The 16,375-nt window shown below is 45.0% G+C and overlaps 1 protein-coding gene and 1 pseudogene across 4 annotated transcripts in view; one reads left to right on the forward strand and one right to left on the reverse strand.

Moving 5' to 3' along the window:
• COLQ (collagen like tail subunit of asymmetric acetylcholinesterase) overlaps positions 1-16,375 on the forward strand; it is a 58,911-nt gene that overhangs the window by 31,126 nt on the left and 11,410 nt on the right. For all 4 annotated transcript variants that reach the window (XM_039837090.1, XM_039837087.1, XM_039837088.1 and 1 more), the window contains exons 4-12: positions 2,791-2,835; positions 3,159-3,185; positions 4,708-4,779; positions 6,553-6,615; positions 7,107-7,133; positions 7,803-7,847; positions 8,073-8,108; positions 10,934-11,014; positions 15,021-15,126. In XM_039837090.1, the coding sequence (XP_039693024.1) occupies positions 2,791-2,835; positions 3,159-3,185; positions 4,708-4,779; positions 6,553-6,615; positions 7,107-7,133; positions 7,803-7,847; positions 8,073-8,108; positions 10,934-11,014; positions 15,021-15,126 (502 nt within the window). The remainder of the gene's footprint in view (positions 1-2,790; positions 2,836-3,158; positions 3,186-4,707; positions 4,780-6,552; positions 6,616-7,106; positions 7,134-7,802; positions 7,848-8,072; positions 8,109-10,933; positions 11,015-15,020; positions 15,127-16,375) is intronic.
• On the reverse strand, positions 4,321-4,439 carry LOC120582576 (uncharacterized; annotated as a pseudogene).

Raw genomic sequence — 16,375 nt, forward strand, 5'->3', positions numbered from 1 at the left:
TGGATTTGGGGTGGGGGGGGCAAATGAGATGTTGCCTAGATGAATGTGGTTGTTATTATAGTTATCATCAAACACCTGATGACAATGGGTTGCCCTTTATGTGGCCATCGACCCCACCAGGGGACCCAGAGGTGCCTGCATTCAGTGCAGGAAAGTGGAGGTAAAGAGGAACTTGTTACCTGAGCTCAACTGGCCCCAAATATGGTACCAAGCAGCCCACCCCTCCCCAGCACAGCCAAAGGGAAGAGTGAGGAAGAGGCAAAATGCTAGAAAAAGGATTTTCTAGGAGGGGAAAGAGAGAACAAGGAGCAGTCAGTTCCTCGAGTTCCTTAGGTGTTATTTCATCCTCCCTAGTAGTCTCTCCTGTGGCTTCTCATCACAAGACTAAGAAACAAATTCCTCACCCTGGGTTTCAAAGCCCCACGTGAGGGGACACCAGCCTGTATCTCCCGCATCATCTCATGCCACCAACCCTGCTTCTTCAATGCAGCCATAGTACATGTCTTGGGCCCTCAAGCCCACCAAGCTTTTTCCAGCCTTTACGCTGTGGCTCTGACTGTGTGGAATGTTCTTCCTTCTGATTTTTTACCATGGCCAGCTCCTTTGTCACTCAGAATTCCATTTACATGCCACCTCTTTAGAAATGCCTTCCTCGGCCACCTCGTTCACAACAGCCTTCCCCATCACTTTCCAGCCAATGACCTATTTTAATTCTATGCAAATTTTGCTCATGTTGTTATATTTTCCTTTTTTTTTTTTGTTTTGTTTCTAATCTCTTTGGTCTCCCCTCCATAAAATGTAAGTTCTGTGACTGGGGTTGGCAAACTGTGACCCATGGTTCATATCCATCTCTCTCTCTTTTTCTTTTTGTAATTAAAGTTTTATTGTCTCTGGCTGCTTTCATGCTACAAGGACAGAGTTGAATAGCTGTGACAGAGTTGCTATATCAGGGGCACAGCCAAAAATATTTACTATCTGACTCTTTACAGGAAAAGTTAACTGACCCTTGGTCTTGAAAACAGGGACGTTGTCTATCTTGTTTATATTGTGTGGCCAGTTATAGCCGTGTGTGGGGTGTAGTAGGTTCTCCGTAAATATTTGATAAATGCGATAAAGGAAACAGGACTTCGAACCCAGAATTGGCCAGAGCTGCCACAGAGGGGCTAGGTAGTTGGCAGAAAGGCAAGATGGGCACCCTGAGAAATACCTCTCGGGTGGGTTTCTATCTGCCCACCTCCCACAGTCTCCGCTGACAGCTCTCAGGGTACGGGAGAACACACAGAGCGTGGGGGAAGACAGGGATTCTCTGCTGACCAACCGCCCTCCAGTCACACTTGCTAATCTCTACCCTCAAGCAATCCCATCTGAGTCATACAGAGGCTGTGTTGTCCAGTTCCAGGGGACTATGCAGCCACCTCTGTTCTCTTAGGACACCGCGTGAATGCTGTCCCCACCAAAATGAGATCTGTGGATCAGCAACATTAGCATCATCTGGGAGCTTGTAAGAAATGCAGAATCTCATCTCCCCCCCTCCATCCCCCCACCCCCCACTCAATCAGAATCTGCATTTTAACGAGACACTCCAGTGAATCATCTACAAGTCAGCGCTAAGCACAATGGCCTGGGAAAATAGTTCTAGCCCATTTCGAGAAATGGAAAATACCGAGTCTTGGAAAAAATGAAAGACTGGAATGAGAACTCTCCCCTCTGTCCCCTCCCGAAACCAGAAGGAGAATAAACCAAGGACGGTGGTTTCCAAACTTATGTGCACATTAGAATCCTCTGGGAACTTCAAAAACTCCTAATGCCTGCCTGTGCCCTTCACCCTGAGGTTGGGATGTAATTTATCTGGGGTGTAGCTTGATCTTCGGGATTTTTTAAAGATCCCCAGGGAATTCTAATGTTCACATAGGCTTGGGAACCACCGGCTGAAGGGGCTGTTTGTCATTCGGACAAGTCTCATAGAAATCATATTTCAAACAGACTTCGTGTTAGGCGTGTTCACCTGCACGTCTTGGGGATGAAGTAGTGGCCTGGATAGGTTTGATGGATTTCCTCTCTGCTGTACCGGGGAATTTCAAAAACAATTAGCCAACTGAGCATTTCATAGACACATGAGCAGAAAGCAGCTGCATTCTGCTGTGGGAGTGCCAAGACTTCGTGCCATGGGTGCTAGAGTCCCTGAGCCTGAGACACCCCCACTCCTGCAGCTGGGCAGTGGGACAAAAAAAGAACTATTTACTTGCTCACATTCTCAACGTCTTAAAACAGAAGACTTTGCTGCACCTGGTACCCATAGATCCACCATGGGAATTTCCAAGTTGGCTGTTCCCACTTGCAAAGTGTAAATTTTCTCTCGTCAGGGCCCAGGGAAGCTTGGTAAAAGCAGCTGCGAACATATGAGAGGCGGTGAAGCCTCTTGTTTTCAGCAAACAGCATTTCTTTAGTTGCTCTCACCAAGCACTCTGGATGCTTCAGGCAACCTAAGAATTCCAGGGAGAAAAATTAAAATCACAGAGAATAGATGTGTGAGCACCGCAACTGGCACCATTGAAGACACAGCTCAAAAAAAGCTAGAAGAGGGGAAACAGAGAGGAGAAGATTGGTCTGGAGGGCACAAGGGGGGTCCTTCACGGGGCCTCTGGAGCCCTGAGTCTGCATAGAAAATGAGGCTGTGGTTGGAGCTCAGTGCCCCAAGACCCCCGCCCCCCAGTCCTGTCTCCCTCGCCACCCGTTCTGCCCTGGTTTGATGTATACTTTCTTCATTTCTTGACTTGTTTATTTATGTAGGGTCCTCCAGGGCTTCCTGGCAAGACAGGAGCAAAGGGAGAAAAGGTATGAGCCACTACTCACTTCTCCTTCCTAATTCCAGCCTGTTTCCTGGGGGTGCCACTGAGAACTTTCTTGTTGAGATTTCAAAGCACGTGCTAATTCTACCTTAGTGCATGAGAATGGGCTCTATGATGGTTGGGCTGCTGCTGCAGGCGTGGGGTCCCATCAGTGTATTTTGGCTTGGCCCACTGACATGGCAGTGGTGCCATGAGTGGCCAAGGGACCAAGCCACATGAGGATGCCCAGTCATCAGCCCTACTAAGCCCTCTGCTCCTAGGACTTCTCTTCCAAAGCAGCCTCTGCTTACTTGTCTCTTCCATCCGCAGGGGGAGCTTGGCCGACCAGGAAGGAAGGTATGGTCCATGCTGTTCTGTCAGCATTGCATAGGCAACTGTGCTTGGCATGCATGTGAGTGTGTGTGTATTCCTTGGGGTGTGGGAACCAGCAGTACACTTCTGTGGCCTCCAACGCCCAGGTGGTCAATGATGGCACGGCCATCCTGATGATGACAATAGAAACCTTTCTCTGCCCTCGCCTTCACTCAGGAGCTGGAGCCTTCTATTGCCAGCTTTAGGACTTCTGCCAGAGGCTGCAAGCCTGGCCAAATTTTCCCCAGCTTCAGAGCGTCTCATCCTGCCACCCATCAGAGAAACTCTCCAAGGCTCCAACCAGCAGCACAAAATGACTCTCACTGTCTATTCGATTAAACTGGAATAAAGTGCCAAACAGACAGAAACAAATGGCTTTTGCTTTTTGGCCCCACTGAAATTAACGGGAGTTACTTTAGGTCACAGGGACTCTGAATGAACCAAACACATGTTATCAAGACTCTCATTAGTGTCAGGAAGAAGAAAACCAGCAGCCACTCACTGTGGTCAATGGATGCTGGCACTAAAATTGTAGGTCTTGGTGATAGAAGGAGGTGCAAAACTTTGGCCAAGAAAGATGCCTATGGTTCTAAATATAAATTAGTATCTTTCTGATTGACTGTTTCGTTCAAATACTTTTACTATCAGTAAGAGCCTCAAACAGACCTATGCAAGGCAAAGCTACAACATTTTAGGGCAGAGATGACAACCCCAGCCAAGGCACAGCAGTTGTTCAAAGTGCTGGGCTGGAGAGGATTCTGGTCTCCATGCTCAGCGAGGACCATGAGTAATTAGTGATGTGTACCATGGATGGGAAGCAAGAGTAGAAACCGGTACACATGCCAGCATTTGTGATCCCTGATTTAGGGGCTGAAACTTCCACATCTCTAGCTAGGCTAACTGAAATTAGCCAATGAAATTGCATCCTTGGGGAGAACCCACTGGAATGCAGGGGACATTTGGGGGGGGGGTGGGTAGAGACAATGAAGATGGAAAAGCAAGTTTATTTATTTTATTTAATTTATTATTTATTTCTTTTTTCAGGTGAGGCAGCCCTTGGTTGACCTCACAGATTGCAAGGACCTTGTCAGTTTACAATCCCTTATTTTTTTATTTTTTACGCCTACAGCATCTGGTCTTCCTAGGTGGTCTCCCATCCAAGTACTAACCAGGTCTGACCCTGCTTAGCTTCTGAGATCAGATGGGATCGGGCTTGTTCAGGGTGGCATAGTCGTAGCAAAAAACAAGTTTAGAATACCTTCTTCACCACCTTCATTTCTTCAGTAGAATAAGATCTTGTGTATCAAAGCAATGTGACACCTACGGCTTTAGCTTATACCTAGGTGATCCACCCTTTTGGCTATCAGTTTTTAGAGAGTGAGGACGAGGGTCCTGGAGCCATGCTTAGAGGCCCCATACTCCTCTCTGGACCCCGGAGATAAATCTTATTTCCTGGAAGGAGGGAAATAAACCCAGTTGTCCTGACTTTTGTTCTTTGACTTTGAAGGGTAGACCTGGCCCCCCAGGTGTTCCTGGCATGCCTGGGCCCATCGGCTGGCCTGGCCCTGAAGGACCCAGGGTAAGTGTGACACACTCTCAGGGTACTGGAACACGAGAGAAGATGGTGGCTCCTCTGGCCCCTGAAATGTAGTCAGTGAAACTCACTTCCTCAAGACGGGGAGGAAGAAGAGGGCATGAGGGCTGCTCGGAGGTCCCTCAAATGCTTCCTTCTCACTTGGACTGTAAGACCTTGGTCAGTCCAAGATCTCCGCTCCTATAAGGGGAGAAATACTGGCTGCTTGTTCTCTCTCACAAAGGCCCTGATTCTTTTTGTCCTGGGCGTTAGCATGCAGTTTTTTTGTTTTCCTGAGATTACTCAAAATGGGCTTGGGTCTGAAAAGCTTCGGCCTGTCGTGCTGATCTGGTGGGAGGTGGAGGGTCGAGGGCGTGGGCGTTGGCTGGCTGGAACAACCACAACCCTGTATTCAGAGGGGGGTTGCCAAATACTAATGAATTCCCTTCCTTAAACAGGTTATAGAAAGCTAACATGTCCACACCCATGCCTTTGTTTACGTTCTTCTCACTTTGGTCATAGATTATTGGGTGCAGAGGCCGTGACTTAGAAATCTGACCTGCTGAAGACAAGGGCAGGCAGGTGAATGTCACTATCTACTCTGATTCACTTCCGGCAGTATTTATTATGGGACTAGAACTCTTCCCAGTCCTCATAGGAAAAGTCCCAAGGATATATACTTTTTAAATCTATACCGTGTAGAGCTGAGCTGTCCAATATGATAGCTCTAGCCATATGTGATGACTATTGAACCTTTGAAATTGGCTAGTGCAACTGAGGAACTGAATTTAAATTTTTAATTAATTTAAGCTCGAATTTTAAAACTTGTACTCAATTCAGTTATTTGAAAATGTTTAAGTATATTCACTTGAGTATGTGAATCTGCTTTTTCAACTATAAATTTTATGAACTCTAAAAACAGATTATATATTTTGGATGCAAATTTAGCGCCTGAATTGAGATGTGATTTAAATGTAAAATATACAACAGATTTCAAATATTTATTATGAAAAACAGAATGTAAAATATCTCAATAATGTTTATATTGATTACACATTGAAATGATAGATTAAATTTGAGTAAATAAAATATATTGTTAATTTCATCTGTTTAGTTTTACTTTTAATGTGACTTCTAAAAAAAATTTAAAATTAAGGATTTGGCTCACCTTATATTTCTACTGTTTAGCAGTGATATAGAGTTGTTTTTAGCACAGAGCGTGCTGAAAGTTCCAACTGCAAATCATTGTGAGGAGCAGCAGAGCCCACCCATGAGGCTTAGCCCCTTGCCTCCATCGTACATACCCAGGGGCTAATGTTCACTTTACTTGGCTGCAAACCTAGGGTGAGAGTATATGGAGATGTCTGAAAGCACTTCCCTATGCAAAGAGCAAAGTAGGTGAAGCTTTTTAGGGGTGTTGATACCTCATCCTCTGGGACCCGCAGAGCCCCCATTCTCTCTCCCCCACCCTCTTACAAACTTCTCAAGGAAAAAGTCAAGCATCAGTCCATTACAACGTCTTAGTGAGAATTTAGTTTGGAGATCTGCCCTGCCTTGGGCAATTTCATTTTATATTTCATCTCAAATACCAGAACGAAGTGTGGAGTATGGAGCCTTGGGCCCCTGCGAGTGAACAAGGGAGCATTTGGGGGTCCTCAAATTCACAAGCCAGCCGCGATGTCTCTAGGTCCTTCCTGATCTTGCCCATGACTTCCTGGTTCAGTTTCTCCAAGAACTGTCACTTTAAGTCTGTTTTTACCTTTCTTATGATTCCTACAGGGTGAAAAAGGTGACTTCGGTCTGATGGGCTTGCCAGGATCAAGAGGACCAATGGGCTCCAAGGTCAGTGCGTTGGCCAGATGGGTGTTCCCAGGTCTTCTCACTAAGGCTCTGGAGCAACTGTTACCTACAAAGATGGGGACTAGGTGGGGGCTGCGGTCCTGGGCTGGGGAAGGTCATGGATGTCTGAGAGCCCAATGCCAGAGTGCTTGTCTTTACCAGTCTTTGGGGGACATCAGGGCTGGGACGCGGGGGAGTAGGGATGCCCCCCCTGCTCTTCTCCCAAGCAGCAAGGGTTAAACCTCTGGACAACGAGACAGATGGCACTCTCTGTTCAGGCCTTTGGGGATGGTGGTAAGAAGAGCAGTGTTCTTTTTAGGCCTGGTGTAAACACAGTCCTCAGGGACATCTTTGCGTTTAATGCAGCAACCCCCACTAAAACTTGCAGCACAATGAGACACATCTCACCACCGCATTCAAGGGTTCCTCCTACTCGCATCAAATCCAAAGGTCCTTCGGGGCTGAATGTAAATGTACCTTCTGCTTTCTTTTAGGGCTATCCTGGATCCAGAGGGGAAAAGGTTAGTACCTGTCTACGCTGGCTTCCCAGAGCCTGGTGTGGGCTTTCAGCTCTGGGGTCAGTGGTGAGCAGAGGATGGGCCCAGGTCTCTCTTTAGTCAATAACTGAGTGACCATTCCTAGCTATTCCTGGATCTTTTATCAGTGGGCTGAGAGAGAAATGAGGGGCCTCCTGAGGCAGGGCTAGCAGGTTAAGAAGGAGCTCTCGGTAGAGGTGGAGACCCCTCACATATGAGAGCAGATGAGCAATCGAAGCTTGTGCCAGATGGAGAATGAACGCGGCTTGCATGGGGGTGCTGGAGGAAGATGGCAGATGTGTGTTTTTAGACCAGGCTTTCACTGCACAGTCTTCTTATCTGTTAAAAACAAAACAAAACAAAACAAAACAAAACAAAAACTCATTCTGAATCTGGGGACAAATTTCTTATAGGATGAGAGAGGGTCTGGGACCCAGAATTTTCTGTGGGTTGTCCTTTATTAAGGCTAGAGGTCTTTGGGGTCCAAACAGATGGCAGAACACAGAGAATTCCTTCCCTGGGTGAGTCAATCCCTGAGCTTGTTTCTTTGACTGTGAAATGAGGGTGTTGGCTTAGGGAGCTTTCAGTTTGAAATGCTCCAATTTTTCCCCTACGGCATTTACTCATTGACTCTCTCCTGTGGTTTCCTCTTAGGGATCCAGAGGTGAAAGGGGTGACTTGGGTCCCAAAGGAGAAAAGGTAATGGCCATTGCATAGATGTGATAAACTACAATGGAAGTGGTGGCCCTGTCCACCCCATCATATGGGCTGGCTGACTGGTTATCTGTGAGTCTGATTGACTGGCTGGCTGGCTGGCTGGCTGGCTGACAGGGCTCTATCTTGAAAATGACTGACCAAGCTCTTCCATAGCCCTTTTAAGTGTTGTTTCAGAGGTGGTCACTATATTTTTTGTTCTCTTCATAGGGTTTCCCAGGATTTCCTGGAATGTTGGGCCAGAAAGTAAGTACCTAGAATTAGTAAAAATAGGCCTTAGTAATAAATTAGACCATCGAACTACAACAAAAAAAGAGGTCTGCTTTTTTGTTCATCGGGCAAGGAAAGCAGGTTTTGCTGTGGAAGGTTCTGGTTTGGAAGGGGAGCAAATTGCCAGGCATGTTGGTGAGAGGGTGGCAGGATGGTCTGAGACCTCCCTCCAGTTGAGTGGGAGGGCAAGGATGCCCCACTGGGTGGAGGGAGGCCCTTTCATGTGCATTTCCTACTTCTTAGAGGGCTGTGGTAACGTTCATAGGCAGAAAGCTTTATGACATGAGACTCGGACCTGAGCTGCAATGGCCAAGGGCCCCGGTGTGAGACGAGACGCAGGCACCTTTGGCTCAGTGCCACTGCGATATACACCCAACTCAGAGCTTCTTTGAGGGTGGCATATGTGCTGCTGGAGGCACGCAGAGTTGTTTCAGCTGGGCAATGGCAAACATTTTTTATTTGATAGTTAAATTTTTATTTAAATAGTTAAACATTTAGTGGGATTTCATGAATTTCTTCTTGGGGCATGGCTTAATAAAAAAAGGAGTTCATTCAGTTGGCTTAAAGGAAAAATATTCAGTAAATAAGAATAAAATGATGTGCAGATATGACAAAAATTGTAATGGTGGCAATTGACTGATAGTTTTTTAAAAACACTTTTCCTCAGGGTTAGGGTCTGGGAAGGAAGAATGGGGGTGGTGGTGACGGGAGCTGTCAGAAAAGAGAGAGAGAGAGCGCACAAACGGCCACTGAGAATAACTCCTAATCGAACTTCATAGCAGTGAGTCCTCATGCTATAAGGCATTGACAGGGGAAAATGTTATTTTAACCTTGGCCCAAGAGCATAATGTTCTTCAAACATGCAAATGAGACACTTCCTTAGAATTCTAAAAAATTTTTTGAGTTCACCTTAAAGTTTTATTTTCTAAACTTGAATAAACAATTTTTATCTGCTCTTCTCCAGTCAGGGGAGCATATTTAAATAATTTTAGTCATCTGACACTCACATATTATAATTTATCACTGCCTTAAGTTGTCAAAAACTCTGTTTCTGCTACCCTAGATGGAGTGTTGGTTTAAAAATAGATTATTATATAAGCAAATTAAGGGAAACATTAAAAGGGAAAAAATAATTGGGTTAAACATAGATTAATTATGTAATCAAATTAAAGGAAACATTAAAAGAGAAAAAGTCATTTTATTTTAAATGTTTCGGCTAGGTTTACCTTCAGTGCAACAGCGAATATCAGAGAATAATAAATTATAGTAAAATTAAATGTGACAGCTTCTCTGGTCTCTGATCCATTTACTAGACTTGCTATTAAGAGTCCCCTTCCCCTTTCACAGCAGGCTGTTTTAAAACAGAGCTGATATGATAACCATAATTAGGTCTTGGAGAAATTAGATCAAGAAATTACTGGCTGCTTCCAGTTGACGAGGAGAAGGGCCACACTTCCTTCTGACAATCTTTTTAAAAACAATTATGCTGTCTATGCTGCTGCTTTCTCCCAGCCAAACAAGACAGCCCCCGGCCCCCTTGACACGGCCAGGGCAAGTTGTGCGCTGACCACATGGAGTCCACCCATCCTCTCACACTCTCTTACCGCCTAGCATCCCGAGGGATGTGGCTGGTTGGAAGGAAATCATAGGTTTAAGGTCAATTCTTGGTGAAGCAAGATGTTAGTAGCTTGGGCAGGGACAAACTCATAACGTTGGCTGAGCAGACAGATAACTTCGGAGGTTTCTGCTTGCTCCTTACTGTATATCGGTGTTCCCTGGACTTTTCCATGTGTCATATACCTCCTCGGACTTCCATGTGAAATGTGGCCTGGGCGTTTCTTGTTTTCTCCGAGTGACTGGGGCAGCTCTTTATGGACACTGGCTGTGGACTAACAGAAACCTTCATGGTTGCTATTGCTAACCTTAGCTTGTTGGCGGTGCATTCTGGGCTGTGGAGGGATTACTGGAAGTGTGAACAATGCTCTGTGGGTTCATGGTCCAAAGAAACAGCAGGTGGCCCTGGAATTCTAGAAGAACATGAGAAAGAAGAGAAACTAAAATGGAGAAATGGGTTTTACAAAAGGTTGGCCTTAAACTATGGAATTCCGCAATTGGTGCATTTGGTTCTAATAGTTCGAAATAGGGCTTTTCAATTAGGAATGTTGTTTACATTGCTTTCTATGCTTTTACCATAATTATATTGACTATTTGAACATATGTCTGGAACATCTCTTCCCACAAAAAGTTTTCATCTAAATCGAATGGAAGCGAGCTGGAGATCAAATCAATTTTTGCTGAAGAGTGGGGAAATATACAACCCTATGTAAAGGTCATTACATGAGCAGAAACTTCCCAAAGAGGATAGTCGTGAAAACTGTCCAGTTATTCCAAAACCCATATATTTGAATTTGTGCTAAAACAACAACAACAACAACAACAAAAGACAGACTAAAATCTCAAGTAAAAGAGAAAGCATTTTTCCCCAGCAGCTTGCAGTGTCACGGGCACACATGCGACTGAAAAGCGGGAGCCTCTTTGGCCATTATGGATGGTAATTTGGGACACCAAAAGGTGTTGTTGCCTGGCAGCTGTCTCTCTCCTTTCCTTCCTCTTCCATGAAAAAAACCTATCCACCATTCACATGCCCTCACGTCACTCTTCCAGTTCCAGAGCAGCCCACCCGGAAAAGACTTGGAATGATCAAGTAGGCTGCCCTCGTGGACAGTGACTGGATAGACCTGTGGAGACCTGCCTGCTCCACATGCCCTAATTCCTCTCTTGCTTCTCTTTTTTCTTTCCAGGGTGAAATGGGTCCAAAGGGTGAGCCTGGAATAGCAGGGCACCGAGGACCCACAGGAAGACCAGGAAAACGAGGCAAGCAGGTAAGGATCCCAGGGCTTACCACACCCCTACAGTCACGCTGGGGGGCAGTGTGGAGAGGCAGGAGGGTGGGTCAATCAGATATTCCATAAACCCAGTCTCCAGTGTCCTCTGGGCTCGTGAGCAGAAGCAGCGCCACTTCCAGGAGCTCCTGGCTTCTGTACGTTAGCCATAGTTTGAGTCGATGGGATAGGGTGCTATGTTCCAACGGTTTCCAAGGCTAGGGGCAAGAGTGGATCTTTGGTTCATGAGAAGAGGCCCATCTTAATGAATGCAACGGGGACTGGAAACAAGATCTAGTCGTTTACCCAGAAAACCTGCTTTTTGCCTCAATGCCCCAGACACAAATGGAGTTTTGGAGAACAGTCCAGATATTTCCCTGCTGTTGAAGGGTCTTCTGAGTCTCAACAATTGGGTGGTTTCCCCCTAGGATCCTGATTTATAAGTGACCCTCTTTATCGGCACTATTAAGGGTTTAGAGAAATTTTTCATTCTACTCTCCCCCTGGTCAGCGGGCTCTTGGGTCAAACCATGTGCAATGAGAGAGGAAGGAGGAAGGTACACGTGCCTTGGCCAGCTTCAGAGCTGTACTGAGCGCCTCAGAGAAAACTCTCATCTTTGTTCTAATGGACAGGCGCTCCTGAGAGGCGCTCCCTTTTCTTTTTTGGTTGTCCGTTTGCTGGCTTTTTAGCTCCTTTCCCATTATAAATGTAACATATAATCATCACAGAAAACTCGGGAAAGTCAGAAAAATTGAAAAGAAATCATCTAAAGGCCTAATATACAAGAATAACTGTGTAACCATTTTGGTGTATTTCCAGTATTATTTATTTTATGAACTTCCTAGTTGTTTCTTTCTTTTATATCCAATATCTACTTGTGGTAGCCTAAATTTTTAACTTAAAATCACAATATAAGCATATTTGCTTGTTATTGCAGTTATTCATTAGGCATTTTTAACATCTTTTCAAAATGTCTACATCAGATTTTAGTAAGTGAATAAGCAATAGATTGCTTGGACAAGAGAGGCCTAGCCAAGTCATCTATAATGTTGAGAAGTAAACATCTTTGGGCAAAAAGCTTTTCCATTCTTATACTTCCATTATCTCCTTAGGCTAGATCAGTGGTTTTCAGACTTTAGCTTATATCAGTCACCTGGAGGGCCGATTAAATACAGAATCCCTACCCCAGGTGCAACGGTTGTAGTTCCAAGTTTGCCTCTCATTGTCCCCAATGCCTAGGCCTTACTTCCCAAAGACTCTTGACATAAGTGACTTGGCACGGGGCTTTAGATATGGAATGTTGTGTTTTTAAAGCTCACCACATGATTCTAATGTACAGCCAGGGTTCAGAACCATGGTAACACTATAAAGCCAATTCTGGTCTTTCCCAAATGAACTTAAGAATGACACGGACTCCAACCTGAATAATTCAGATTGCATGATAACTTTCGATGTCACAAAATTCCAGTTCAATTTTCAAAGTGGCATGGCCATGCATTCACAATGCTGTCACAGATACCAATTTCCCAAAAACTAGACTCCGAAAAAGAAAAAAAAAAGGAAAATCTTTCTTTCTATTTTTGTTTTAAATAATTTTCTCTCCTATTGCTGATTTCCATCCAGAATTTTCTATACTGGGGTTCAAGAAGCCTATTGGCTTCTGTCATCTAGTTCTTTACTTCAGCAACGTTTGTCTCTTCCTGGTGAGGACTAAAGCCAAGGAGGCTATTTCTTGACCCTGTTGAGAATGATTCAGTTGTAGTAATTTTAAAAACTACACAAGAACCATGTCTGGGAGCTCAGAGAAGTGAAGGAAATTAGCTCATCCTTTCTACAAGATGTTATAAACAACCTGAGTGTGCTCCAAGCCCTCAGTGCCTGCAGTCGGCAGATACTTCAGTTGTTAGCCTTGGGAACCTGCCATGGCACTCTCTTTTTGTCATGAGTTAATTCCTAGCATAGGGTCTTATATACCAAGTGTTCATTTGGGACAGTGGTACTGAGTTCTGGAGGTTACTGTAAATTAATCCAAATCCTAGAATCAGAAATCCAGAAGGGACTTCAGGAGATTAGGATTTCAGAGCCAGAAGGATTTTAGTGACTGTCCAATTCAATTTCCTTTGCGTAGTCACAAGGAAACTGAGGGCCAGGGAACTGGAGTGACCTGCCCAAAACCCCTCAGCTGAGCCAGCTTCCAATCCAGAGTTAGAACTTGGAGGGTTGAGACCAGCTTTTCCCCACATCACATCTTCTTCCATTACCCTCATGCTTTAGGACTTGCCGCAGGCAGGCCTAGGAAAGCAGCTTTCGGCTTTTTTATACAAATCTTCAGCTAGGGAGTCAGACCAGCTTGAGGGATCAGTAAACTTTGTGGCAATAAAAGAAAAAAGAATGCTTTTCCTGGAAAGCACTGTGCAGTGATTTCTGCTCATAGAGACATGGCTTGCTCCGAGTAGATGACTGATAAGCAGAATAGTCCATTATTGCTGGTGTCAGAATCAAGGAACATTTCCAGCTTCCTCAAGCTGTGGCACTTCCTGTGCTCACAGCCAGCTGCCATGGTTGTTAGAAAAACAAGCCTTAACTGTGGCTATATTAAGACAGTGTGACTTCCTTTGCCATTTTGGGACCCATCTTGGTTACCTCAAGGAATGCTTCAGCTTGGGCTAAGGCTTAAGACTCCCTCCGTCAGGATGAAATTAGAAACAAACTCTGACCCTTGAATCCACATTGAGAGTTTAAGAACTCCTTGGACATCCCCGAGAGAGCCCCTGGGGCCATGTTGACAACATGGCAGGTTACAAGTCACTGCTGAGATTGGAAAGGTGTGCCCCGCATGCCTGCTTCCGAGACTTGGGGAAGATCACGTTTCATCATGTGGGCACAGGTGTAGAAAGGGGATTCAGGCCAGAGATGTCGGGCATCAATCACTGTGCTGGTTAATCCTGGGGCAAGAGCGAACAATTAGCAAATTGTTCATGGGAAGAACCCACAGGTCTTGGTTTCTGGGGTCATTCCTAAGAGCAGTCCCGAGGGAGAAATCTTTGTTCTTGGCCTTCCTAGAGCCGGCCGCAGAGAGGACTCTCAGGTAGAATGACTGCAGCTGCAGCTGGGCCTCTTTTTAAGAAATCGGGACTTCTCTGACCATGTGAGAAAGACGAAACCAAGCCAGTTGCTCTGATAATCCGCTCGCCCCACATAGCCCTTGGTTCTGTGCAAACCCCTTTTTCCCCTCTGAGACGTTTGTCAGCCTCACGACAAACCCTTCACACAAATGAAGCTGTGCGTGTACTCGCCCCATTTTGCAGATGAGAAGACTGAGGCACAAAGCACTGACGTGAGTTACCCAGGGTCTTGTGGCTAAGGCGAAACCCCAAATCTTTGACTAATCACTAAACAAAATTACTTCCTTTTGTATTTTCAGCTTCTTCCTCTTATCTCATTTGATCTATGGAAGAGAGGTGAACAAGTCAGATTCAGCCTACAGGGAGCTTAGATGTCTCATGGGGAGATGTTGATGAAATGACCACAAAGTAATTGTATAGTTATGATCTAGGATAAATGCTATTGGTTTTTATTCTGAGAGCAACGGGTAGCCATTGGGTAGAAATAGCTCTTGTGTAAAATAAAAGTGGTCCTGATGAGCAGGCAGAGGGCCTGAGTTCTAGGTCCATCTCTGCTGTCTCCATGCTGGAGGACTTAATTAATTCCAGCTTTTTTCTAAGCCCATTTCCTCCTCTGCCCAGTTAGAGGAGTGGGCTAGATTGTCATATGCCATATTTCTAGGACAGAGCAAGAAGTAATGTCTGCAAACTTGCAACCATTACTATCTCAAATGTCACTTGCCCTGAGCTTTTTAGGAGCTTGGTGGTCAAGGCCTCTGGGGCTGCATCCTGCCTTGGGCCCTTGCTTCAAAGTGTGAGGTGGTCCTCAGTTTAGAGATAAATAGGGAAGGAAATTTGCTATGTCATACTATTATAACAGGCTCTGCCTTTCTCTCTGTCAGGGGCAGAAGGGAGATAGTGGAGTTATGGGCCCACCAGGCAAGCCTGGGCCTTCTGGTCAACCTGGCCGACCGGGTCCCCCAGGCCCCCCAGGCTCCCCATCTGCAGGTAAGTGCTATAATGCTTTGCTTGACCTACAGTGTCGCACTCCTGGCCAGCCTCCTGACAGAGGGTATTAAGAGATGCCAGCAGAGGTCTACCTTGTGTTTTGAGTTAGAAACTACCAGAGGCACTTTGATATATTTAGGATTTCTTCACAATTTGGCTCATTCAACTTTTACACAAGAAAGACGAACATCAAAAGAAAAAAAAAGAAAGATAAACATCATTCTGGTCTTGTTTTTAGCATTTTGGAGAACAAATAGAGAAAGAGAAAAAAATTATATTTATGATGTCCTTTTTACTTTAAGTGAAAAATAACAGGCACATATTTTATCAACTAATACCCTTTTTAAGAAAAAAGTTTCATGGCTCCAAGAAATCTTCGTAAGCCTAGAAGTAAAGAAGGCATTGCAAATTTTTCTGTCTTACACAGTGTTACGAAAGAGTCCTTATGGATTTGCATCAAAGATAGGAGGAAATCAAAAGAAATCAATGTCTATCATTGAATAAGGCATAGGTACACTGCTGCCTTGTTTGACCTTGTTTAATTTGATGAGCTCAGCCCTTTATTTGGTTTGTTCCTTTGTCAGCTCAAAGTCAGGCCTTTCATAGCACACTGTCTGGATGAATACAGCATCCCCACGGCCAAGAAGACTGTTTACTGACTGTGTAAGAGTCTTCCTCCTCAGTTATACAAAAGAAATCAAAACAATTTTTATTCTGATTTTTTTCTTAAGAAAATGAAGGCATTTAAAAATTCCACAGTGCATCACTCCACCCCCACTGTCTCCCCCACCGTGCTTAAGGAAATATATTTGTAACCATATCATGGGATGATCAAGAAATGTCAATTTTGTTAGACCAAATTGAAACTGGCTCTGAGATTCCAATCTTCCAGCATGCCAGGAAAATTCAATTTCAGGCATTCTTGGGGTTCTCTCTGCTTCTCCGACTGCCACAAAGGAGAAGAGTTATGGCAGAAAAACAGCAGGGAAGGCCTCTCCAGCCTTTTTCTGCCCTCTTTACCTCTGAAATGCCTGTCGTCCAAGACCATGTGGTCTGTGCGTGCCTGGTGACCACTATCCTCATGCCAAGCTTAGGTATCAGGACATTTTCAAGGCTAGGGATCCTGGTCCCTTCCCAAAGAGCTCCCCACAACCCATCCTTCTGAGACCTTACCTCTTCTCCGGGATACCTGGGGTCTCTATTCTCTCCAGGTTGGGGCGATTTCTCCTCTTCCAATCTCTAGCCCCCC

The sequence above is a fragment of the Pteropus medius genome, unplaced genomic scaffold, assembly GCF_902729225.1.
Source record: "Pteropus medius unplaced genomic scaffold, Ma_sr-lr_union100, whole genome shotgun sequence".
NCBI classification, from domain to species: Eukaryota; Metazoa; Chordata; class Mammalia; order Chiroptera; family Pteropodidae; genus Pteropus; species Pteropus medius.